The following is a 25,249-nucleotide window of genomic DNA, read 5'->3' on the forward strand; positions in this document are numbered from 1 at the left end:
GGAAGAGGTACTTGTAAGCATTTTGAGTTCACGTTCCTTTTAGCAACACCAGGAAATGTGTGCTGTATTTGTTTATAGTTTCTTAGTATAGTATAGTTTCCTAGTATACTATAGTATAGTTTCTTATAGCAGCACAGAAGTTGGCTGACTTGCTTAGGCTCCAGGGTCTCTCCTACCCTACATGACAATTGTCACCTGCCACAGCCTCTCCTGATGCTCAGTGTCTATGCTTGTGGCTTCATAAGGAAAAGAGGCCTTTCACAGTTCCTTTATACTTCCCCATTACACACCGTAGGGGCTTTTCTTCTATCAGTGCAAATTTATTTCTGTTTTCCCCAGCAGTCCATACCTGAACAGGTTGAAGTATGTCTGTCTAAATTAATTTCTTTGATCAGAGAAAAAACAGTATCTACATTTATGGCTGACTGGAAACCTCTTACAGACTTTTTGCATGAAATAGAAAAAAATGGTTTTGATGATTAGAAAAAAAATTGGGTAATAGAAAAAAGTGAGCTTTTTTTTGGTAAGCATAAAGTAAGAGATAATTTTGTACTTATATTTGCTGCAAGGGAAATTGGAAGCTTCTTTCTATTTTTTTTTCTTTCTTTCTGCACTTCTGCTTTTTTTCTTTCTTTGCTTCTTTCACTCCTTATTAGTTTGTGTTAGTTTTTATGTTCTTTATAAAACTTTTAATAAAATTTATTTAACAAAAGGTTGAAGTATGTCTGTGTCAAGCTTCTTTTCTGGTATGGTTATCCAGCCATCTCATCTACTCCTGTCAAACTCCTGTCGCTCTAGTCACTTTTCTTTAAGTGCTTTGTCTCATTCCTCTACATGGTGAGTTTTAAATGTCAAGCTCCTGGCTAGCTGAAAAAAGGACGTTACTGCCTCATGCTGCTCTATCTGCATCTAACAAGAATATAGCTCAATCTGCTGTGGATGAGGAAAAGGTTGCTGTCACTGGGGACCTTCATGTGTGCTACATCTGCCAAGTGTACCTCCTCTGCTGACTCTGTGGTTGGTTTCAGGCATCTTTACCCAGAGACCTGCTTCTGTAATTCTCTCTGTATTTTAGGCCTTTCTTCTTCACTTTGTTACATATACCCTGAATTTTAATTCTCAAGAAGCATTTACCTGACAGGAAAATGAGTTTGTCCCAAATAATGAACTGTCATCTTACCTTCACTAAGAATAAAAGATGCTGTTAGAATAGGTAGGGCTCATGCCTGCTGTTCAAAATTTGAAATTTTTTCTCTCTTTCCTTTGTTTTCTAATCATAGCATTATTTCATTTCCATCCTGATTTTTTTCTCTTCTGTTTGCTGTTTGTGCAGGAAGGATAGAACGCAACAGTTATACTGATTTATTTCTGTATATGTAACCTAGAGAAAGTACAATGAAGTATGCAGCTGGGGAATCAATTTTAAAAGTAATAACAGTATACATTTTGCAGACAATTCATTTCTAATCAGTAGCATTTAATACAGTTCATGTTATTTACTGTCCTGGTCCCACCCTTTTCGGGATGTGGCTTTTGGTACGTATACGTATGCAAATATACTTTTACGCACACTCATATTTAACCATTTATGGCACTGGAACCTTCAGGATTACTTTTACCTGGAGTTGGCAATCACTAGTTAGTGTTCACTGAAATTGAAATACCAATTGTGGCCACTGGATTTGATTCATATATTCTGAGGGCAGCTTAGGTAAGTTACTGATTGCCTTTTAAATTTTTCTTTGAGCTATCAGAACTCTTCAAGGAGGAGGAAATTATTTCAAGTCATAAAGGTGCAGACAAATGTCATTTTACTGTGTAGACCATTCAAAACTTAATTAGTTTGAGTCATTCGGATTGTGTGCTGTATATTTCATAACCCATGCATTTGTTGTATAGAGCACAGCCTACTCATCCTTCTGTAAGCTCCAGAAAAAACTTTCTGCCCACTCTTAATAAAAATGAATTGCTTGATATGTTGTGTGATAATTTCTGAAACTAAATTCAATGATGCTGGTGATGCTTCTTCCCCAGCGCTAGGGATGCAGTTACCCTTGGAAAAAAATGGAACTAGAAATGTATTTCTTTTCTCTACAATAAAATAGAAAAGGAAAAAAAGAACTTGATTTTTGTTCATTGTTTTCTACTAAATTACTTCTAATAAAATACCATATTCAGAACTTCAATTAAGAGGTTGTTATGTTCCCAAGCTGTTATGTGATCTCATCTTCACTGCACTGTATTTTCTTCCTTGTTCCTCTTACTCTGTTCTTTTTCTTCCTTTTTTTGCAGTTCCCTTTCATTGGTATTTTAGTTTTTATAAGTATTCCAGTCTTCTACTTTTTTCTTTCGTAACTATAGAACTTGTCTTAACAATTCTCTGGATACATTTGGTATCCAAGAAAGAAATTAAAATGGCTCTTGTGACAATAACAATACGACAAATACCTCGAATAGCTAACAGTTCATTGTTGCTTGATGAGACAACCCACAAAATCATAGTCTTGGTTAGGTAGCTAGGTAACCAAGTCCAACTTTCAGTAGTACAGAATCTGCAGCATTGGATACATGGCAAAAAATACTCCATACTCTCCTGGAAGAAAGTGCAGTAAAAAAGAGAATCCACTGTCCCCTGAGCCAATCTCTTCCTTTGTAATGCAGTTTCACCCTTAGAAAATTTCTTTTAATGTTTTATCACATCTCTTTCCTTTCAGTTTTCGCCCATTATTTCTAGTCCTGCTTTCTGGAATACTTAAAAACAAATCCTTTGTATACATGGTAGTCTCTCATGTACTTTAAGACAGCTATCCTGTCTCCTGTTAATGTTCTCCTCTAATCAAACCCAGCTCTTTTTACTCTATTTTACAGAAACCAGTTTTGAGAGTCATAATCATCCTGCTTGCTGCACTTTGGATGTCCTTTAGTTTATTCTTTGTAAAATGGGATTTCTGGAAAATGGCCAATGTAGAATAGGGTAAAAGTATTAACTTCCTGCAATTTGAACACTGCTTTTTAAAGAATGAATATGTATGTAAGTAAGTAAGTAAGTAAACAAATAAATAGCTGGATCAAATTGGTGACTCATGTCCAACTTCTGAGTCATTGTCACCTATTTTGAAACACTAGTGCCAACCCAGGCCTTTTCCATACTGTACCTTTGATATATTTCCCATCTTATCCTTTGATTTTGGGGAGGGAGTACCTAAAGGCAAAAATTTACTTGTATCTTGTTTGGGGTTCAGATAACCTTCCTTCTTAACATCATGTCATCAATATATTAAATAATTACCCTTCCTAAGCCTCAGTGCAAACCTGGTCTTATGAGAGAGGCCTGTTCATTCTTCTTGAAACCTTATTCAAAGACTTCCTCAGAGTTGATACAGAGCAACTAACTTTAATTTAAGATATAATAAAATCACCGCTCATGCAAAGATAGCAAAGTATAGAACAAAAACCCGTTGTAATGATTGCCTATTCCAATAAAAGGAGTCTCATCAGTAATTACTAGAGAAAACTAATTTATTGAATGAATAGTATGCAAAGTACGAAGAAAGCTGAGAATGAGCAAAAGCGCGCCAATTACAAACTTAAAAAGCCTTGCTCCCGTTGCGAACCCTCCCCTCAGGCTAGCATAGCAACCACCCACCCCAGATGCTAGCAACCGTTAGAATCGGCCTGAGAAAGTAACCTTGAACAGCAGAGATAACCCAAACATACATTCCAGAAGATCACAAGTCAGCACAAAGGAAATTTACCAGCGTGGCCAGGCAGGCACGCAACTGCAGATATGACATGTGAAACGTTACGAGGAACCATAAACATCGGAACGGGAACATGACACCCGTACTGATCATGTAAACTAAAAACATAAGCAAAACAGAAGGGAATGCAATTATAAAAATTAAATGGCAATAGAATATAAATGGATAGGCTAAATAAAATTTTGGGGCAAATGAAGCATTAATTCAGCTGTTGCTGTTGCTGTGAATGAGTTGATAATTGGAGAACATAATCAAGAAGCCTGTCTCCTTTATTAAGACATAATGTGAAGCATTATTTGAGGAGATTTCTATGGTTCTTAAAACATGGGCAGTTTAGTATAGCAATAATCAGTCATTAGGCATGATTCTCAAGAAGCAGTGTTGATCCATATATCATAGCTTGTCATTAAAAGATGGGATGGGAGGATTGTCAAATGCTTCAGTAAAATTAATATCTATCATCCACACTGATAATTCTATCAATGTTGGAAATAGGGTGGGTCTTCAGTCTTCAATATTTGAGTGCTCACAAAATGACCAGATCTATTGTTCTGAAAGCCATTCTTGATGATTCCACATTTTATATATGAAGTACCTCATTACCACTTTCAGCATCAGCAGTTTTTTCACACTGGATATACACAGGGTGAAACAAAAATACTTTTCTGATATACTGCAAAAGAGAGAGGAGGAGACATATTTTGAAGAATGTTCTGTATACTTGTTTCTTCTGATACCAGAGATATTGTTAAATGTAATGTTGTAAAATTATATATAAAATTGTATTTGATGCTGCTTTTTCTTCTAGACATATTTATAATATGTATCCAATTGAAATCCCTTTAGAAACTTATCAATCCTCTTGAGAAACAGTTCTCATGAGAAACTTATATACAGGCTAGGAAGCCACAGCATGGACAGAACATGGCAAAATAGAGCTGGCTCCAGGTTGGCAAAGGCATGCGACAAGGCTGCATACTCTCCCCTTATTTATTCAATCTATATGCGGAATATATATTAAGGGAAGCTGGATTGGAAGAAGATGAGCGTGGTTTTAAAACTGGGGGAAGAAACATCAATAACCTGCACTATGGTGATGACACGACCCTGATAACCGAAAATGCAAAGGAACTGCAAGCCCTAGTACTAAAAGTCAAAGAGCACAGTAAAAAAACTGGGACTAAAATTAAGTATAAAGAAGATCAAACTAATGACAGCAGGTAGAACAACCAGCCTTAGAATTGACAAGATATTGAAGTGGTTGACAGCTTCTGCATTTTAGGACCAACCATCAACAGTAAAGGAACAAGCAGTCAAGAAGTACACTAGTACACTGCAGACTAGGTAGAGCAGCCATGAATACCTTGGAAAAGATATTCAAATGCCTTGATGTTTCTATGCCTGCAAAGATTAGAATTGCACAAGCCATAGTATTCCCTGTGACTCCCTTTATGGAAGTGAAGGTAAAGGTAAATGTTTCCCTTGACATGAAGTCCAGTCGTGTCCGACTCTAGGGGGCAGTGCTCATCTCCGTTTCAAAGCCGAAGAGCCGGCGTTTGTCTGTAGACTCTTCCGTGGTCATGTGGCCAGCATGACTAAACGGAATGCCGTTACCTGCCCGCCGAAGCGGTACCTATTAATCTACTCACATTGGCATGTTTTCGAACTGCTAGGTTGGCAGGAGATGGGACTAGCAACAGGAGCTCACCCCATCACACGGATTCGAACCGCCGACCTTCCGATCGGCAAGCTCGGCAGCTCAGTGGTTTAACCCACAGCGCCACCGCGAAAGTTGGACTTTAAAGAAGCAGGATAGGAAGACTATTGATGTCTCTGAACTTTGGTGTTGGAGAAGACTCCTGGGAATACCATGAAAAGCCAAGAAAACAAACAAATGGATCATTGGATAAATCAACCTAGACTTCTCACTCAAGGCCAGATGACCAGGCTCAAATTATCCTACTCTGGACTCATTATGTGAAGACCTAGCTCTCTGGAAAAGGCTCTAATGCTGGGAAGGGCGGAAAGAAAGAGAAGAAGAGGATGACCAGCAGCAAGATGGATGGACTCAGTTACAGTGGCAATGGGTGCACCATTGGGAGACTTGAAAGAACAGGTTGCTAGGAATCAAAAATGACTTGATGGCACATAATCCAATTGAAGAGAAGGGGGCTCTACAGTCTTCTGAAGAACCTACCAGATTCTCTGAACAAACTTTACAACAACCTTCCCTTCCCTCGGTGCTGATTTTTAATTTCCATAATCTTCAGCCCAGCATGATGAACAGGATGATATTAGTCTCACACAACATAGCAGGTGAGATTATGGAAGGTTGTTCTTCCTAATATTGGGCTAAATAGTATGAATTTTCAAAGGCAACTACTTTTAAGCTTCAACTTTTTGGCTTGTTTTGTTTGAACTCTTGTAATGCTCTCACTTTCTCTTCAATAATTCTGCACATTCAAATTCTATCTCAAAATGTTATTTCTGATTAACTATATGGGGGTTGCAGGGAGGTTGTGCTTCTGCATATGAGCTCTCTCAAATTAGGAACAGTTTCTTTAGCATACCTATCAGGTGTTCAATCTCATAAAATTAATTGGAAAATGAAGAAAATCTTTACTTTTCTATTAACCCTTACATGATATAGCTATTAAAATTTGTTTCCTTGCTTTGTTTTTATCATAGAAATTCAACATTTATCTATTTTTATTTGCCAAAGTTTTAAAGATTTTTTTTTAACATGGTTCTTTTTGTTTTCTCTTTAAAAATCCCTTTCATTGTTTGTTGTTGTTTTAGTGTTTTAATTTGAATTGATGCTATATTGTAGAGTTTTATTTTTTTAATTGTAAATTGCTTTGGAAGGCAATGTACTTGAAAACTGGGAAATATAAATAATCATAAGTAAAATCAGTAGTACCTATAAGATGGGTACAGGGATTTGTTGCATGTATTTTAATGACCATTTTTATTGTCCTAAACTACCTAATTGGAAAAGGCAAGATATAAACAGAAAACTAAATGATTTTTAGAAAAGAAAGTTTATTTCAGCATTTGGAAGATGAGAAAATAAAGGCCCTGGCCTGCTTCTAAATACCCTTGCACTATTAAGCATCGATGTCAGAGTACATATCTTAATAGACTCTTGTTTGTTTTTATAAGTATATTTCATCTGAGCTCAGTTTATTGACTTGCATCTAAAACATACTATACCTTGGTCTATTTGCCCTGTTTTCCTTCTGACATAACTTTTTCTGGTTCATTCAGTTTCTGAATTCCATAAGAAGGGGACTGTATTAAAATAGAGAATTAGCTGAAATTATGTTTTTTTACAAAAGGCACATGACTTAAAATATCTATGGGAAATCATTGATCAAAAATGGTAAAATGGCTAAAGAACATAACATTGTTTTTGTTCATCTCACTGAATATTTTTTCTAATGATCCAAAGAAAAGGTTTCCATATAAATGTAAAGAAAAAAAGTAAGCCATAAACATGGCAAATGTGATGTGTAAGAACAATGGTATGCCTAGAGCAGATCAAGTGTTCCTAAACTGATGGCTTTTTGACAAGGTATCTTGTATGTGATGCATTGATGCATTTTGATCAAATATTATGTTGGAAATCTCTGTTTAATGTGCTTCTAGATATTGTAACAATTCTGACATCTGTGAACTAATGATAAAATTGGATAAAGTAGCTTATATTTTCAAATAAATTAGATACTGTTCTCCTAACCCAGTGTTAACCCTCTGGTAGTTGCTAACTAGGGTCTGTTCCATGCCTTCTATTTGATATCCTTTAATTCAGCCTTCTAGAACCTGGTTTTGGACTTATTTCCTTTACTCACTTACTGCTAGTCTAGAGGTTTTACACTTCTGAAGGGTACCAGATAATTAATAATTGTAGATAAAATATTGTATAACTATACTTGCACCTCCTTCTCCATATCATTCTTGATCAAGTATGTTTGGAGGTTTTTTTGATTATCAAAATATTTATAGCCTGTCTTTATCAATGTTCTTGAGACAAAATAGCTTGACTAATTTCCCAACATACAGTATAACAGCTGTCATTCTTGACCACACCTAAAAGCCTTTGGAAGAAGAAGGTAGGGGATTCATTAGTTGGGCACAATCCAATTTCAAGTACATAATCACCTCCTGGAGAGTTAAACTACCCACAGACCTTCTAACTACAAAGTTCTGTAAATCGGAGTACAGCTAAGCACCTGTTCTTTTGTCACAAGAGGAACAAGAGGTAAGTTCCCTTCTGACAAGAAGGTATTACCAACTCCAAAGGAATCACCTATTCCCACTGAAAAAACTGACTCTCAAATCATATAGACTAGCATTTCATCATTTAATGGAATATAGTGGGATGGGATGGTAAGATCATCAGTTTTTCAAGTATCAGTCCAACTTTGATATTCTTTTCTTGCAACAAACATGGGCCATATTTAATATAGAGTTAGATGGTTATCACATCAACTAATGCAACCGCCCAGAGTCCCCTGTTGGGAGGAGATGGGCGGGGATAAATTGGATGGATGGATGGATGGATGGATGGATGGATAGATAGATAGATAGATAGATAGATAAATACATCTCACAGAAAAGGAGATGGACATCCTACACGAGGAATAGCAATCCTAATTGGCACAGGGGTGGAAGTAAATTGTATATCTCTTTTTATCCTTGGAACATTTGTTATTAACCTCCTTGCTATACTTCAGAGATACAGAAATTATTATATTTAATGTCTGTGCCCCTCCACTTAGAATACAGGCACAGACCAGAGCCATCTGGAAACAAATTAGTAATTATATAGATCTCTGTATTTGTAGAAAGCCATGGCCTTGAAGGAAATATTGAAAAGTCGTTACAAAAACAGACGGACAGAAGCATTCTTTAAGCCCTGGAAAGGATTAGGTATTAGGAAGAGATTCAGGCTGGCTGCTCACTGATTCACTGGGGTATATGGGGGTGCGGGGAGGAAAAAAGCAGACATCCAGCAGCCTGAGTTTTATTGGGGGGCGGGGGACAGGAATCTAAATGGTAGGGTGGGTGCTTTTTTCAGAAATGTAGGTACCAGGAGGTCCCTTTATTACCAAAAGCTGCCAAAGACCTAAGTTGTATCTTGGCCAGCCTCTGTGGCAAACAGCTGGCTCTGTGTTGAGCTTGTACACATTAAATTGCTTTGGGGAGATTGGCAGAAGATATAAGTGCAATATAGAAATTGGATATGGCTGAGTGAGGTTTTCCTCAAGTGATCTTCGCCAGACACATCCAACTGAATAGTGGCTCTTTAAACTTTTGTTCTACTTAAGAAATAAGTACCATGTGGTTTTTTAAGCTTTTGTTTAGAACTTTACCCTTCAATTCCATTCCACACAAGTTGTGGAATCCCAATCCAGGTTGGGATGGAAGTAACTCTTGGGACAGCTCCTGGGATACAGCTTTTCCCATGATAGTTCAAATAAAATCAGTCTATCTGCTGGTAAGGCACATCAATAGCTATGGAAATAGCAGAAAGAAATAAGGTAAAATATTTTAAAATGTTTTTTCAGGAATTTTGGAGTATTTCAAAGTAGTCGTTTGATGGGAAGCCAGGTGTGAATTTTCTGCATCAAAATCCTAACGACAGATCTCATATTTTTAGGAGGACAAGGCAGCATTTTTTTTCTTCAGAGTTATTAAGCTTAATATTTTAAAAATAAAAATGAGGATTTTCAGGTTTCAGTTATAAAAACAATTTATTAACATATACTACAGATATATGTTTGATCCTTAATTTCTATATTAAAATTGTATACTGAATTCTAAAAATACATTTAAAAATAATACTTCACCTTAGGATGTATCCATTTATTCTATATAATCTTTCAAAATGTTAGTGTGGTGGTTTTCAGAATTCTTGGCTCCTTAGAAGACTATTGTGTATTCCCCCAAAAACAGCATTAGTTATCTTCTGTAGTATTGCATAACTAAAAGGGAGTGTTGCATGGATTCTGAGACACAAATCTTACAGGGAAATAGCCCTATAAGGACTGGAAGACCCAACATGAACTGAAAGGGATCATATTGTAATAGTCTCTGCAGCAGGTTGAGGTTTCACAATAAATGCTTGATGGATGAACTGTTACGCCACAGAATGTTTGAATTCCATTGTTGGTTAATCCTTATACAGTATTCTGCTAGCACGTGGAATAGGGCAGGCAGTAGGGAATACTGCTATAACTCAAGTGATTGGTTTCACAAACTAGCAATTCTGTGCTAAAGACCAGAAGCAACTTTCCTTAATACTGATTTGGACAGCTGCCAAAGCTTTTGATCTAGTCAAAAAGAGTCCCCCTTTTTGGGGAGAGACGGGTGGGATAGAAATTTGAATAATAAATGTTCATCTGAAAATGCCCTCTGCTGTCACCTCCTGCTGTATCCATCCAGTTTAAAAGGTCAATACTTTTCTATACAGTTATTGGATTCTTTTGGAAGGTAAAGTTTGGAATAGCGGTGGTCAGAGTGGGACCACCTTGCTTAAAAAATACGCTTTTCAGAGTCTGGCAGAATCTTCCCAGTTTTAGGATCTAAGAATGTAGGATCTAAGGAAGCAGTCACAGGCTGGACTTGAGAACTAGTTTGACCTTAATTTGGGATTGATCTTCCTGTTGATATAGTTCTGATCTATCTATTTGTTAAGTTTTGGGTTTTCTTTTTGTTGATGTCATAGGCTGCTCAGAGTTCTTTGGAATTGGGATAGCTTAAAATAGGATAGGATAGAAACATACTTGTCTTTTTCTAGTCCCACCATAGGCATGAAAGCCAGCTGGGTGACTTTGGGCCAGTCACTCTCTCTCAGCCCAACTCACCACACAGGGCTGTGGTTGTGGGGAAAATAGGAGGAGGAAGGAGTGTTAGGTATGTTCCCTGCCTTGAGTTATTTATAAAAATAATAAAGGCAGGATAGTAAGTAAGTAAATAAATAAATAAATAAATAAAATAAAATAACTTTTTTTTCTATTTCAGATTGTATTGGAAAATAGCAGCCGAGAAGATAAGCATGAATGTCCATTTGGTCGGAGTAGCATTGAATTAACAAAGATGCTATGTGATATCTTGAAAGTAGGAGAATTACGTAAGTCTGTTAGTGCTTTGTTGGAGCAATCATTTTGTAGAGTAGCAGGGAAAGTATGGTGAGTTGCATTAAAACTGTACATTTTCTGATTATCTGGATAGCTGTGCAGGTAGTACATTGAATAAAACATACAGTGTCAATCATTCTTTTTTTCTTGGTGAAAATATCCATGCAGGTTTCATTCCCAAACTGCATAGATATTAGTTTCAGTTCATTGTTAAAGGAAAATCTAAAAGTATGATATTTTTCTGGTTTTTTGTGGTTTCCAGTCTGCAAGACAAAGATCTTTGATGTAATAACTTGATGCATTGTGTATTGGTTTGATAATCAGTATATGATATTCTTCTCAGTACCAAACCTAGGGTTCAGCCATGATGAGAGAACCATGTGATTTTGTATGGTTTTTTGTTTTTGTTTTTTGCTTTTCTTTTGGTGAAACTAGACTAAGTAGTTGATTCTGATTGTCAGAAAATAAGACCCTGCAAATGGCAGGTGGATTATATGTGAACCAGCAAAAGTGGTATTGCTTGTCCCATTCAATTGTTATCTATATAATTTGAAATGCACAATAAATTTTTTTTACCTCTAGAAATAATAATAGTTTTAAAAAATCTTAAAAGGCAGAATTAATACATCAGATTAAAAAAGTGCATTTAATTCTGATTAGCTTTTGTCAACTCACAATAAACATGATCAGTTTGTATGTATTTATGAACACACTATCTTTGCAAGTGCAGAATCCAGGAGTCAATTTTTTGCTGTTTGCTGTTATTCTTTTGATGTATTAAGCAGAAGTTACTTCTTACTATTGGGACCACCAAAAATATGCTTAGTGGTTACCCCAAATGTGTGGAAACCTTTTAGTAATTTCATCAGTTCCAAGCCTAAGCTCTTGCTAGAACAGCAGCAATATTTGAACTGCTTTTATGAATAGCAAAATTCATAAAATTTAGTGGATTTCATAAGAATGTTTTTCCAATCTAGTTCTCTTCCTAGATACTTTGTTTTGGGAGGGTTGCACAATAACTATAGAGTAAATTTGTTTGCAAGCAAAATATATTATTTTGACTTACCAAGTCCTCTGTGCTCCATGAACAAAAAATTCGCTATGCCAAGATTTGCAAAATTGAGCTGTCAGCTTAGGAGAACACACAGAATAATTCTTTCAATTGGCAATAAAGGCTGCATTCTCCAATAGCAACTGCAGCACTAAAATCAGCAGTCACAATCAAGAACAAAGGCATATCTGACCTGAAATATTTAGAATTTCAAAACATGTATTACTGTTGCAATGGGTTTTTCTGTAAAAATCCACCACTGCTAGTGTACTGAATGCATTTTTAAAATAATTTCTAATGTAAATAATGTAATAAATAAAATAAATAACTTTGTGTGGAAGGTAGTTTACAGAACTAACATGAAAACAGTGTTCATGCTGAACATTAACGCTTTCAACTTGATTACAATTGTTTGGATCCTGATTCGGTCATACTGTATTGAATTGAGATTCACAGAAATCAGTAAGATGTAAGTGAATCATGGCTTTCAAAACTCCCACATATTCCAGTTAGTCTGAAAGCAGCTTGTGGGTTTCCAAATGTCACTAAACTGTAACTCCTAGCATTCCTTTACCATTGGCCAAGTTGTCTGGGGCTGCTGGATATTGGAGATCAACAACATCTGGAAGGCCATAGATTTCTCTTCTTTGTTACAATGTAAAGAATAGTTGCCATAATAATACATCTTTGATGTTGTGCATTCAGTTCTAATGTAAATTTGTGGGAAGGCTAGTTCTGAAATACTGAAAATGAATTTTGCTGCTGTTCAGTTAAATATTTTATTTAAAGGCAGAAGTGTCCACTGATCCCGTAGCTTGTTATGAGTTTCTGTGATACATTTCTTTTTACTATGTTCACAATTTAAGGACTGACATTTAACAATATGGTTGTCACATTTGCCCTTCCATTTCTCCCAATCCCTTCATTTTCCTATTTATAATGTAAAGATGATGCATCATCGTAAAAAAAAATCAGGAGTCCAGTAGCATCTTTTCCAATTAATAATTTTTATTAAAAGTCATAAGAGTTGCAGCTCACTTCATCAGATGTATAGAATGGCTAGGCTAATGTAGGATTTAAATTGGGGTGGGAGTGGAAAAGATGGGGGAGAAAGGAAAGATGTTGCTTATGCAGATACAGGTTACATGTGAGACAGATTACAAGTGCCTTATCAATGAATAATTGCAGTATGTTAAAAACCCACAGTAGGCTTTGGGCTGGTTTGTGACATTGACAGAGTTCTGTTATATGATTTTAATTTTAACTTAATTTTAATTTGCTAGAGACGTTTTGTTTTTGAGTTGTATAATTGTGAACTGCCAAAAAGTTCTGAGATAATGTTGGTATATAAATTCAGACTTTACTATCACAGAGAATCAGCTACCTATCTGACAGGAAGATACAGTAATAGAGGTAAAATCAAGTCATTTTGTTTCTGTAAAAGATGCAATGTAGGAGAATGTGTCTAACCTTTTCAAAAAATACCAGAGCTACAAGGGCCAATGCAGTCATTAAAAAGGGTACTATTAAAGCTACTATCTAACAAAGCAGATGGCAGTGTATTAACATGTGCCCTGTAAAAATACGTTCCAGTATTGGGGTATATTCTGTGATAGTCCCACATACCTGAATAGTCTGTTTGATCTGAGCAGGTCCAAGAATCTTTAGCCTTGTAAAGAATCTCTATTTTTAGGTGGGCTTTTGGAAACTGACACTACAAGAATCAGTGGAAAACTGTGACTATCAAAGTGAGGCTCAGTTGGCAGCATATAACATGATTAGCCAGGCAAAAAGAAATCAAAACATAATCAAAGCTCAACCATTTGTACCCAGACCAGAGTGTAAACTCTCCTAGAGGATTGTTTTCCATAACATCATTTAGAATGAGTAGGTCCAACTGATTTGACAATGTCAGGTCAGATTGCTTTTATGATCCCTAAGAAAATACATAACCATATTTGGAGCATCTTTTTATTCAGGGTGAGCTATGATGATAGGAGTTAGATTAAATCACTGATCCCCATTCTAGCATTTAGATCATCTCATAATTATGAATGCTGAAGATTCTAATCCACTTCATGAATGTTTGATCTGTGAATGCACCCAATAGCATTTGTTAGTTTACAGGCTAATGAATAGCAGAATGAAGACTTTAAACTTTAGAAGCATCACTGGCATGTAACAAGTTCTGTTCTAAATTTACAAAGAAATAATCAGCTGTAGACCATCCCTGGATCTTTCTCATTAGGGAGGGCATTATTTCAAGGAAGAATGAGAACCATCTATTAGGGCCTTGAGACATAGTTGGAGGTAAAGGGGAAACCAGGAGTGGGGTCAGGTAGAGGGACTGGTTGTTACCAAGCCAAGCTTTTTGCCATCTTTGTGTTATTCAGGCCTTGCTACCATATTGCCACTGCCAAGCTTCTCCCAACCACCAATCTTTTTCATCCCTCCCCCAGCTTCCTGCTACTGATGGACTGGTATGATTTGGGGTGGATTGGCCCTATTGTGATCTGTGGCCTACTCTGGACTGTATGTTGGTTGAATGGGTGGGGTGTGGAAGTAGGGTGGGACTGATTGGTTTGGAAAGGTATAGGTCATTGCTGTCCCATGGGTATTGATCTGCTCCGAAGCTGCTGAGTGCCAGCAATTAAGCTGGAGCAGTCAGGCTTTTCTAGCCTGACGTTAGGAAGATGATTTGTACTTTCTAATGTTGCAGAAGTATGTTTTCTTTATGCAGCAGCAAACCATTGGCTATTTGACCATCAGAATCAATGGAAAGTACAAACTTCTTTAAGTGATTGGGGAATTCTCAAAACTGCCATTAATGTGAAATTTTTATTTCTTCAATCTTGAGATGATTTCCTTCTGTATCACATGTGGCAGGTTTTTACAACTTTTTAACAAGCTCCTCTCTTCTGCTGCTGTTTGGAGATCTTCCAACATCATTACTGTTGATATCTGCTGCCTATTGCTTGACCTTAAGTGGGAGGAAAACATGAGCTCCATCTGATCAAGAGTATTATTTCTTATATTTCACCTGCTCCTACTTAAAGACAGCATGGTTTTTACATTTCTCTCTGAGGAAAGAAAGAAGACATTTAAATTGGAAAAATTGGGCATTTGAGCAAATAGGTCTTCTTTGTAAAAATTGTATGTGGCATAATAATCTGATTGAAAGATAGAAGCATTTTCCTATATCCATACCAGCTAGGCATTCAATTGATTTCTTCCAGATCAGCAAATAGAATTTGGGACTAATGGATTTAATAATTCTTGTCCTATTTTTCCATCTCCCTTAAGAATTTTGTTGTTGTTTATTGGTTTAGTCGCTTCCGACTCTTTGTGACTTCATGGACCAGCCCACGCCAGACCTTCCTGTCAGTCGTCAACACCCCCAGCTCCCCCAGGGATGAGTCTGTCACCTCTAGAATATCATCCATCCACCTTGCCCTTGGTCGGCGCCTCTTCCTTTTCCCCTCCACTCTCCCTAGCATCAGCATCTTCTCCATCTTCTCCATCTGTCTTCTCATTATGTGGCCAAAGTATTTCAGTTTTGCCTTTAATATCATTCCCTCAAGTGAGCAGTCTGGCTTTATTTCCTGGAGTATGGACTGGTTTCATGTTCTTGCAGTCCAAGGCACTCTCAGAATTTTCCTCCAACACCACAGTTCAGAAGCATCGATCTTCCTTCTCTCAGCCTTCCTTATGGTCCAGCTCTCGCAGCCATATGTTACTACGGGGAACACCATTGCTTTAACTATGCGGACCTTTGTTGTCAGTGTGATGTCTCTGCTCTTAACTATTTTATCGAGATTTGTCATTGCTCTTCTCCCAAGGATTAAGCGTCTTCTGATTTCCTGACTGCAGTCAGCATCTGCAGTAATCTTCGCACCTAGGAATACAAAGTCTTTCACTGCTTCTACATTTTCTCCCTCTATTTGCCAGTTATCAATCAAGCTGGTTGCCATAATCTTGGTTTTTTTGAGGTTTAGGTGCAAGCCAGCTTTTGCACTTTCTTCTTTCACCTTCATCATAAGGCTCCTCAGTTCCTCTTCGCTTTCAGCCATCAAAGTGGTATCATCTGCATATCTGAGATTGTTAATGTTTCTTCCAAAGATTTTAACTCCAGCCTTGGATTCCTCAAGCCCAGCATGTCGCATGATGTGTTCTGCATACAAGTTGAATAGGTAGGGTGAGAGTATACATCCCTGCTGTACTCTTTTCCCAATCTTAAGCCAGTCTGTTGTTCCGTGGTCTGTTCTTACTGTTGCTACTTGGTCGTTATACAGATTCTTCAGGAGGCAGACAAGATGACTTGGTATCCCCATACCACTAAGAACTTGCCACAATTTGTTATGGTCCACACAGTCAAAGGCTTTAGAATAGTCAATAAAACAGAAATAGATGTTTTTCTGAAACTCCCTGGCTTTTTCCATTATCCAGCGGATATTGGCAATTTGGTCCCTAGTTCCTCTGCCTTTTCTAAACCCAGCTTGTACATCTGGCAATTCTCGCTCCATGAATTGCTGAAGTCTACCTTGCAGGATCTTGAGCATTACCTTACTGGCATGTGAGATGAGTGCCACTGTTCGATAGTTTGAACATTCTTTAGTGTTCCCCTTTTTTGGTATGGGGATATAAGTTGATTTTTTCCAGTCTGATGGCCATTCTTGTGTTTTCCAAATTTGCTGGCATATAGCATGCATTACCTGGACAGCATCATCTTGCAAGATTTTGAACAGTTCAGCTGGGATGCCATCATCTCCTGCTGCCTTGTTATTAGCAATGCTTCTTAAGGCCCATTCAACCTCACTCTTCAGGATGTCTGGCTCTAGCTCACTGACCACACCGTCAAAGCTATCCCCGATATTGTTATCCTTCCTATACAGGTCTTCTGTATATTCTTGCCATCTTTTCTTGATCTCTTCTTCTTCTGTTAGGTCCTTGCCATCTTTGTTTTTGATCATACCCATTTTTGCCTGGAATTTACCTCCGATATTTCTAATTTTCTGGAAGAGGTCTCTTGTCCTTCCTATTCTATTGTCCTCTTCCACTTCCACGCATTGCTTGTTTAAAAATAATTCCTTATCTCTTCTGGCTAACCTCTGGAATTTTGCCTTTAATTGGGCATATCTCCCCCTATCACTGTTGCCTTTTGCTTTCCTTCTTTCTTGGGCTACTTCTAGCGTCTCAGCGGACAGCCATTTTGCCTTCTTGGTTTTCTCTTTCTTTGGGATGTATTTTGTTGCCGCCTCTTGAACAATGTTGCAAACTTCTGTCCAGAGTTCTTCCGGGACCCTATCTACTAAGTCCAGTCCCTTAAATCAATTCTTCACCTCCACTGCATATTCCTTAGGAATATTAGTGAGCTCATATCTACCTGATCTGTGGGTCTTCCCTAATCTCTTTAGTCTGATCCTAAATTGTGCAAGAAGAAGTTCGTGATCGGAACTACAGTCAGCTCCAGGTCTTGTTTTTACTGACTGTATAGATGTCCGCCACCTTTGGCTGCAAAGGATGTAGTCAATCTGATTTCGGTGTTGTCCATCTGGGGAAGTCCATGTATAAAGCCGTCTCTTAGGTTGCTGGAAGAGAGTGTTTGTTATGCAGAGTGAGTTGTCTTGGCAAAATTCTATCAGCCTATGTCCTGCTTCATTTTGTTCTCCCAGGCCATGCTTACCTGTAATTCCAGGTGTGATTTGACTGCCCACCTTAGCATTCCAGTCTCCCGTGATGAAAATAACATCTCTTTTAGGCGTGTTGTCCAGTAGGTGCTGCAGATCCTCATAGAATTGCTCTCCTTCAGCTTCTTCAGCATCTGTGGTTGGGGCGTATATTTGGATCACTGTGATGTTAGATGGCTTGCCCGGAATTCGAATTGAGATCATTCTGTCATTTTTTGGATTGTATCCAAGCACTGCTTTAGCCACTTGACTATTAATTAGGAAGGCTTCTCCATTTCTTCTGTGGTCCTCTTGTCCACAGTAGTAGATCTGGTGGTCATTTGATGTGAAGTGGCCCATTCCAGTCCATTTCAGTTCACTGACACCCAGAATGTCTATCTTTAATCTTGACATCTCACCAATAACCACATCCAATTTGCCCTGGCTCATAGATCTTACATTCCAGGTTCCAATGGTGTGTTGATCCTTAGAACATCGGATTTGCCGTTCACCACCAGCACCGTCGGCCGCTAGCCGTCCTTTCGGCTTTGAGCTAGCTGCGTCATCACATCTGGGGCTAGTTGAACTCATCCTCTGTTCCTCCCCAGTAGCATTTTGACCATCTTCTTACCTGGGGGTCTCATCTTCCGATGGTATACTGACATATCTCTGGTTGTACTGATCCATTTAGTTTTCACGGCAAGAATACTGGGGTGGGTTGCCATTACCTTCCCCAGGGATCGCATTTAGTCTGACCTCTCTGTCATGACCTTCCCACCTTGGGTGGCCCTTCACAGTTTAGCTCATGGCATCATGGAGGTGCTCAAGCTCCAGCACCACGACAAGGTAACGATCCTTTGCTGAAGCCCTTAAGAATATTTACCACTATTTGCAACATTCTTTTTGTTTGAAGGGAGCAACAGTTGTTTTGGCTAGTTATTATTGTCATTAACTTGACTTGCCTCAGTTTAGGGCAGCCTTTTCAAATTTGATTTCTCAACTTCTTTTTCATATAAATTCTTTTTTCTTTGATTTCCATATATTCCTAAACATTCATTTATGAAATAATCATTAGGAACATTTTAATTGTCTTCATTTATCATTTTCCCTGTTTTTTGAAAAATCAAGTTAGACCTGATGTATACAGAATTAATTGAGTTTATCCCATTAGTTGAATCACTGAAAGACAGCAAATCTTATCTTTGAGCTGGTATAAATTATTTGTTGAATGAAGTGCCTTCTGCCTGTTCTGTTGTTTTTAATCAGTTTGTTGGTTTATTATTTTTGTTATCCATTGGAATACTTAAGTTCACACTAAACCAAAGCTTGCTTGATTTGGAAAATAACCACAAATTGAAGGGAACAAATACATAGAGTTGTCAGCTTGTTGCCATCTTGCCTGTAAATTGATACTTTAATCTGTAAAACATCAATTCTCATATTAATGAGGTTTATTTTTCAGTGGCAGGCGGATTTGTGGAACTGTTCTCTGCTCATGGTCTTTTGAACATTCAGTGTGCATGTCTAAATGCTAGAATTCAAGCAGCTACTTTAGATGTATCCAAAGACTTGAGTAAATATAGGTTCTGCCTTTTGTATTTTATCTTAATGTCACATTACAAATTAATTCTTTAATTCCATAATTGACTTCTTAAGTACCATGAGGAAGGGCAGGAACTCAGTAGCAATTTCCTTTGAATTCACAGAAGAAACGGAAGATCTTTGGATTCTAGGCTACAAATTTGGCAAATATTTAATTGATAGAACAGTCAGATAGCTAGAAAAATTGCAATGAAGTGACATTTAAAAAAAAAACTTCAAAAATGATATTTTTTAAATTTCCATTTATCAATAAACCATTTAACAATAGGGTTTAGCTGTGAAATATTAATAACTTTAACAGGGCATATAGGCTTGCTGTATTTCTGTTGTTTTTCCTTTAAGAACAGTGTAATCAACAATTGGAAGAACTAGACTTTCACAATGAAACTAACACTGCAATTCAGAAAGATACTTAACTCTAGGGTACTGATGTTTCTGTTTGTTTTGAGGTCTCATCTGTCACTTTGTTTTTTTGTCTAAAAGTACTTGCTAATGAGAAGAAAATTAGCTCCTAGAAATTATATTTTGCTTGTCCTTCTCAAGGATGTTTACATCAGTTTAAATCACAAATGGAAACCACAGACATTTGAAGTGTTATAAAAAAGTAACGTTCAGCTTTTGGCGGATACTAACATAGATAACACACACTGAACTCTGAATTAGTGTATTTAATTTTGGCTGTAAATTACAACAAGCCCTTGTATTTTGAGTATTTAAACAATATACAGTAGAATTGTCTTTTTTTCCCCCAGAAAATATCTAACTGGGTATGATAGTACACATGCATCTTTTTAAAAAGCTCAGTGATGTTTGGCATACATGCACATTTGGCAGTGAACATATAAATAATACACTAATTATACAGCTAAAGATCTGTTCCATCAATCATCCTTCTCTGCTTCTACTTGTTCAGCATGTCATCTAAGTGCCAAATATTCATACATCTAATGATGGACAATCCTTGTTGATAAGATTGGATGGATTCATATTATATCTACATTAGCTGTAAATGGGGTCCTGTGGAATTTCTTTTCCCAGTACATGCAGATAGGCTGTGCAAGCAATTTTCCACACCCCAATTTCTGCCTGAAAAAAAAAGCGGGGGGGAGAAGCATGTGACATGTCACTCTATGACCGCATCACTTAGCAATGGAAATTCCGGTCCCAATTGTGGCCATAACTCAAGGACTACCTGTAATATCTTCTAGCAATTTCTAACAATTGAATTTTATATATACTTTATACAGTATATATACTTTTAGATATACTTTCTGTTTTATAGGTAGTCCTTACGACCATTCATTCAGCAACCATTCAAAGTTACAACGGCACTGAACGAAGGGACTTATGACCTGTGCCTGAAGTTATAGCTGTTGCAGTGCCCCCCCAGTCACATGATCAAAATTTGGGCACTTGGTAACCACCCTGCACTTATGACCACAGGAGTGCTTCAACTCCCTCCCACCTACCTCCCCTCCATCTATGCACTTTTGCCCCTGCTGCTCTGCACTCCACCACCCCAGCTGACCCTTGCTGTCTTCTTGCTTCCACTGCTGACAGGGTGTGCCTGCCCAGGAGCTCTTTGCAAAGGGGCTGCTTTTGGATTTTTTTCCACAGTGCAAAGCCCAGGCCTGTCCCGGCCCAGCAGCCAGCCAGGCACGCCTCATCAGCAACAGAAGCAAGAAGGTAGCGCACAGGACAGCAGGGGTCTCAGAATGCAGGGTGGCGAGGGCAGCTGCAGCTGGGACTGGGATGAGGTGGCTATGGCTTCCTGAGGCATGGCAAGGGGGGTGCAGGTGGCCCAAAGGGCAGAGATGGGGGGAGATAGGAGGGGGGAGCTGGAGGCAGTCCCTTAGCTTACTGAGGCTGGGAGGGACCAAGTCTTGAATGGCTTGGATTGGGATGAGTACTTGCTTAATGGCCTGCAATTCTCAGTTAATGATGGCAATGGGGAGTGTCAGGATTGCAGTCGCTAAGCGATGCAGTCACATGATGTTTTGCTTTACGACTGCACCGCTTAGCAATGGAAATTCCAGTCCCAGTTGTGGTTGTAAGTTGAGGACTACCTGTAATATCTTCTAGTAAGTTCTGATAAATTTGCAACAATATGTCAACTGGACAGTATCTGATAGATGATTTAAGAACTATTTAAGCTATATTTTCAATCTTATATCTATTTTTTATTGAACTATGATTAATAAACATAATGAAGTAACTAAATTAACATAAATCCAAAATGCATAGAGAAAAAAGATATAGAAAATATTTTAAAAATCTACTAAAAAGTAAGTAAAGAAAACAGGTACTGTACATGCACAAATTTACTATATATTTATATATATAAATAAAGTATTACAAGTATTATATTATGGTATATTGCTAGTGAGGTAAACCTTAAAATCCTTCCAAATTTGATGGAATTGTGGTTCCTGCCTCTGATGTCTCATACTTTTAACTTGGTGATTTTTTCTAATGTGGCAATTGAAGAGGCCTTGTTAATCCACAACTCAATTGTTATGTTATCTAGAGCTTTCCAGTGTTGGGCAATTATTATTTCAGCTTCTGAAATTAAATATATAATAAGTTCCTTATCTTTAAGCTTGAGATTTGCTTCTATAAATAAATTTGGTAAACCTAACTCTGAGGAATAGTCAAGCCTTTGTTTAGTAATCATACTTACGTCCCAAAAATGTTTTGCCAGAAGAATATAGCTTTATTGCATGACCACCACAAATGAAAGAATGACCCTCTTTTGTCAGCCTCCCCAACATTTGGAATGATAATTTTGATATATATGTGCCAATCTGACTGGTGTTAAGTGCCAGTGATATATAATCTTCCACTGCAATTCTTGCATTGAACCTGAGGTGAAATTGGCAGGAATTATGGAAACCGGGTGATTCAATCATTTACAAGTAGTCCTCGGTTAATGACCACTCATTTAGCACCCATTTAAAGTTATGACAGCTGTGAACAAGGAGACTTACAACCAGTCCCCGTAGTTGCGGCCATTGCAGCATCCCCACAGTCACATGATCACGATTTGCACTCCTGGCTCGCGATTATGCAGCATCTGGCAGTAATGTGATTGCCATTTGTGGCCTTCACTGCCAGCTTCTGATAAGCAAAGTCAATGCGGAAGCCAGCAGGAGGTTGCAAATGGTGATCATGTGACGTTGCATTTAATGACCGTGTGGGATTTGCTTAACGTCTGCAACAGGAACTGCCATCATAAGTTAGTGCAGCCATATGACATTGCACTTTACAACTGCATAGCTTAGCAACAGAGTTGCTCCTCCCAATTACCATCATTAAGCGAGGACTACCTGTGTCTAATATTTACATATTAATAAGCATTGTATGAATTTTATAGTGGAAAATAAATTATTAGATTGAGTAGTATATTATTAGGTTAAGCTTTCAGATATTAACATACCAAGATGCTATATCTGTATGTGAAAGAATCCCAGATGTTTAATATTTCACATAATGATAGGAATTACTGCAGACTAATACTGACTGGTGAGCCCCAACACTGGGTAAATCATTACATATATTGATTGCACACTTCACATTCCAGGAGTCCCATTTCTAGAGTCTAATTCCAGGAGTTTCTTTGATCAACTGATTATGTGCCATCGTCAATGTCAGTTAGCTGCCACATAGATAGACATTTGAATATCTGTCCCCATCCTGCCCTTCTGGTGTCCAGTGATGCATTCATCATCACTGTAATTGAGTCCATCCACCTTGCTGCTGGTCATTCTCTTCTCTTTCCTTCCACCTTTCCCAACATTATAGATGACTTAAGAAAGCTAATGTATCCAAAATATGATAATTTGAGTCTTGTCATGTGTACCTTGAGTGAGAACTCTGGATTGATTTGTTCTATGATTCATTTGTTTGTTTTCTTGGCTATCCATGGTATTCTCAGGAATCTTTTTTAACACAAAAGTTCAAAAAGTTGAGACAGAATGTCAATACTTTTTTTATCCTGTTTTTTCAGAGTCTAACTTTCACCTCCATAAAGTGTTGCAGGGAAAATTGTTCTTTGTATGATTCTGACCTTTGGAAGTTTAGACATGACATGGCATATGTAAATCTTTTCCAGGGTTTTCATTGCTATCCTACCAAGTACTGGTCTGCAGCGTATTTCTTATCTTTTGGTTCCTTTACTGTTGATAGTTGATCCTAAAAGGCAGAAGATGTCCATCACTTCAATATCTTCATTGTCGGGTTGGCGTACCTGTTGTCATTAGTTTGGTTTTCTTTGTATTTAATCTTTTAATTTTAATTTTTTCCATCATGCTTCTTGACTTACATTATTAGAACTTACAAGTCACTTGCATTTTCAGTTATCAAAGTAATGTCATCAGAATAGGGCAGGTTATTGATGTTTTTTGCTCCAGTTTTAAAACCGCACTCGTCTTCCAGTCCAGTTTATCTTAATATATATTCAGCCTGTAGGTTGAATATATAAGGAGAGAGTATACAGCCTTGTCTCATTTCTTTGCTAACTGAAGCCAGTCCATTATACCACCTTCCATCTGGACTGTTGCTTCCTGAGCTTTGTATAGGTTTTGCATGAGGACAATGAGATAGTCTGGGATTACCATTTTTATAAGCACATCCCACAGCTTGATATGAGCTACTCAATCAAAGCCTTTCTATAATTAATAAAACACATATTGACTTGTTTTTGATACTCTTTAGCTTTCTCAGTTATTTAGCATGCATCAGTAATAATGTTTCTTGTTCCTTGACTTTTTCTAAATCCATTTTGAACATTTGGCATCTTTCTTTCCATGTAGGACTAAATATAAAGTTAAGGATATTGTACAGTAGCTGTACACTCTGTTAAGACTCCTTTCCTTGGCATTGGTATGTATGACCTCTTCCAATCTGTTTGCTACTGAGTCATTCTCCAGATTTGCCAGCATAGCTTGGTTAAAACCTTTACTGACTCTTCTGCTGGTTGCCATATTTCTGTCAATATTCTATCAGTTCTTGTAGCTTTCGAATTTGGCAATGACTGGAGCTAATTTAACTTAATCTTCTAGTGCTAGAGGTTCTTGTAAATAAGGAATATCTTCTGAGTATCTTGGATGTTGACATCTCTACTGTACAGAATTTCAGTATATATCTTCCATCTTTGTTAGATCTTCTTTGATTTGTACATTGTTGTCCTTAACATACCAATATGAGGTTGGAATCTACTTATGAGATCATTTGGAAAACTGTCCTTATTTTTCCATTTCTGTTTCCACCTTCAATATCTTTGCAGATGTTGTTTTGATATTGCTTCTTGTTTCTTCTAATGCCTCTCTGAAATTCTTTGTTAAATTGCTTCTTGAGATCTTTGTCTTTCTTGGCTTTGGCTTCTCTTTTCTTCTTGGCAATTTCTACCATTTGTTCTGACATGCAGTTTGCTTTCTTCTATTTCTTGCTATTTTCACAGTCTCTTCTTTTTCATTCTTAACAATCTCCACAATTTCTTTGGACTGGATATTGCAGCATAACATTTTAGTGAAGGAATAAGTCAGCTTTAGAGAAAGAAGATCAAGTCTAAATCCTCCAGCATTTAGCCAAAAAATGCTAAATGCTACCCACCCTTGGAGAAAACTGCATTTTGTGTTTATGTAGTGAGTCAATATCCAGAAACAAGCTATGGGAGAAACATTTAACCTCTTCCATTGACCAACATGTCCTTTAATTATAAACCTTCATGAGAACAATACAATACAGGTATATGTTGGCTTTCAAGGGGAAACTCTAGACACTTCCCTTATACTTATGAATAGAAGTGTGAACAAGGCTATATTCAGACACCTGTTCTTTTCATTGCTTATATTTATTCATCAGTGGGAGCCTTGTAAAGTTCCACCACCACCACTACCACCTTGGTAGCCAGTGTACCTATTTCAGTTCTACTGTATGCAGATATTTCATCCATTCTCTCTACATCCCAAGTTGGCTTGAGAATATTCCTCAGAGTTCTTGCCGCTTGCTCTATGAAAAGTTATCTCG

At 37.5% G+C, this 25,249-nt stretch overlaps 1 protein-coding gene across 2 annotated transcripts in view; it reads left to right on the forward strand.

Annotated features, from left to right (window-relative positions):
* The window catches only part of ELMO1 (engulfment and cell motility 1), a 300,993-nt gene that overhangs the window by 148,460 nt on the left and 127,284 nt on the right, over positions 1-25,249 (forward strand). For both annotated transcript variants that reach the window (XM_063304033.1, XM_063304034.1), the window contains exon 15: positions 10,788-10,896. In XM_063304033.1, coding sequence (XP_063160103.1) covers positions 10,788-10,896 — 109 coding nt within the window. The remainder of the gene's footprint in view (positions 1-10,787; positions 10,897-25,249) is intronic.

The sequence above is a fragment of the Candoia aspera genome, chromosome 4 (genome assembly GCF_035149785.1).
Source record: "Candoia aspera isolate rCanAsp1 chromosome 4, rCanAsp1.hap2, whole genome shotgun sequence".
Lineage (NCBI taxonomy): Eukaryota > Metazoa > Chordata > Lepidosauria > Squamata > Boidae > Candoia > Candoia aspera.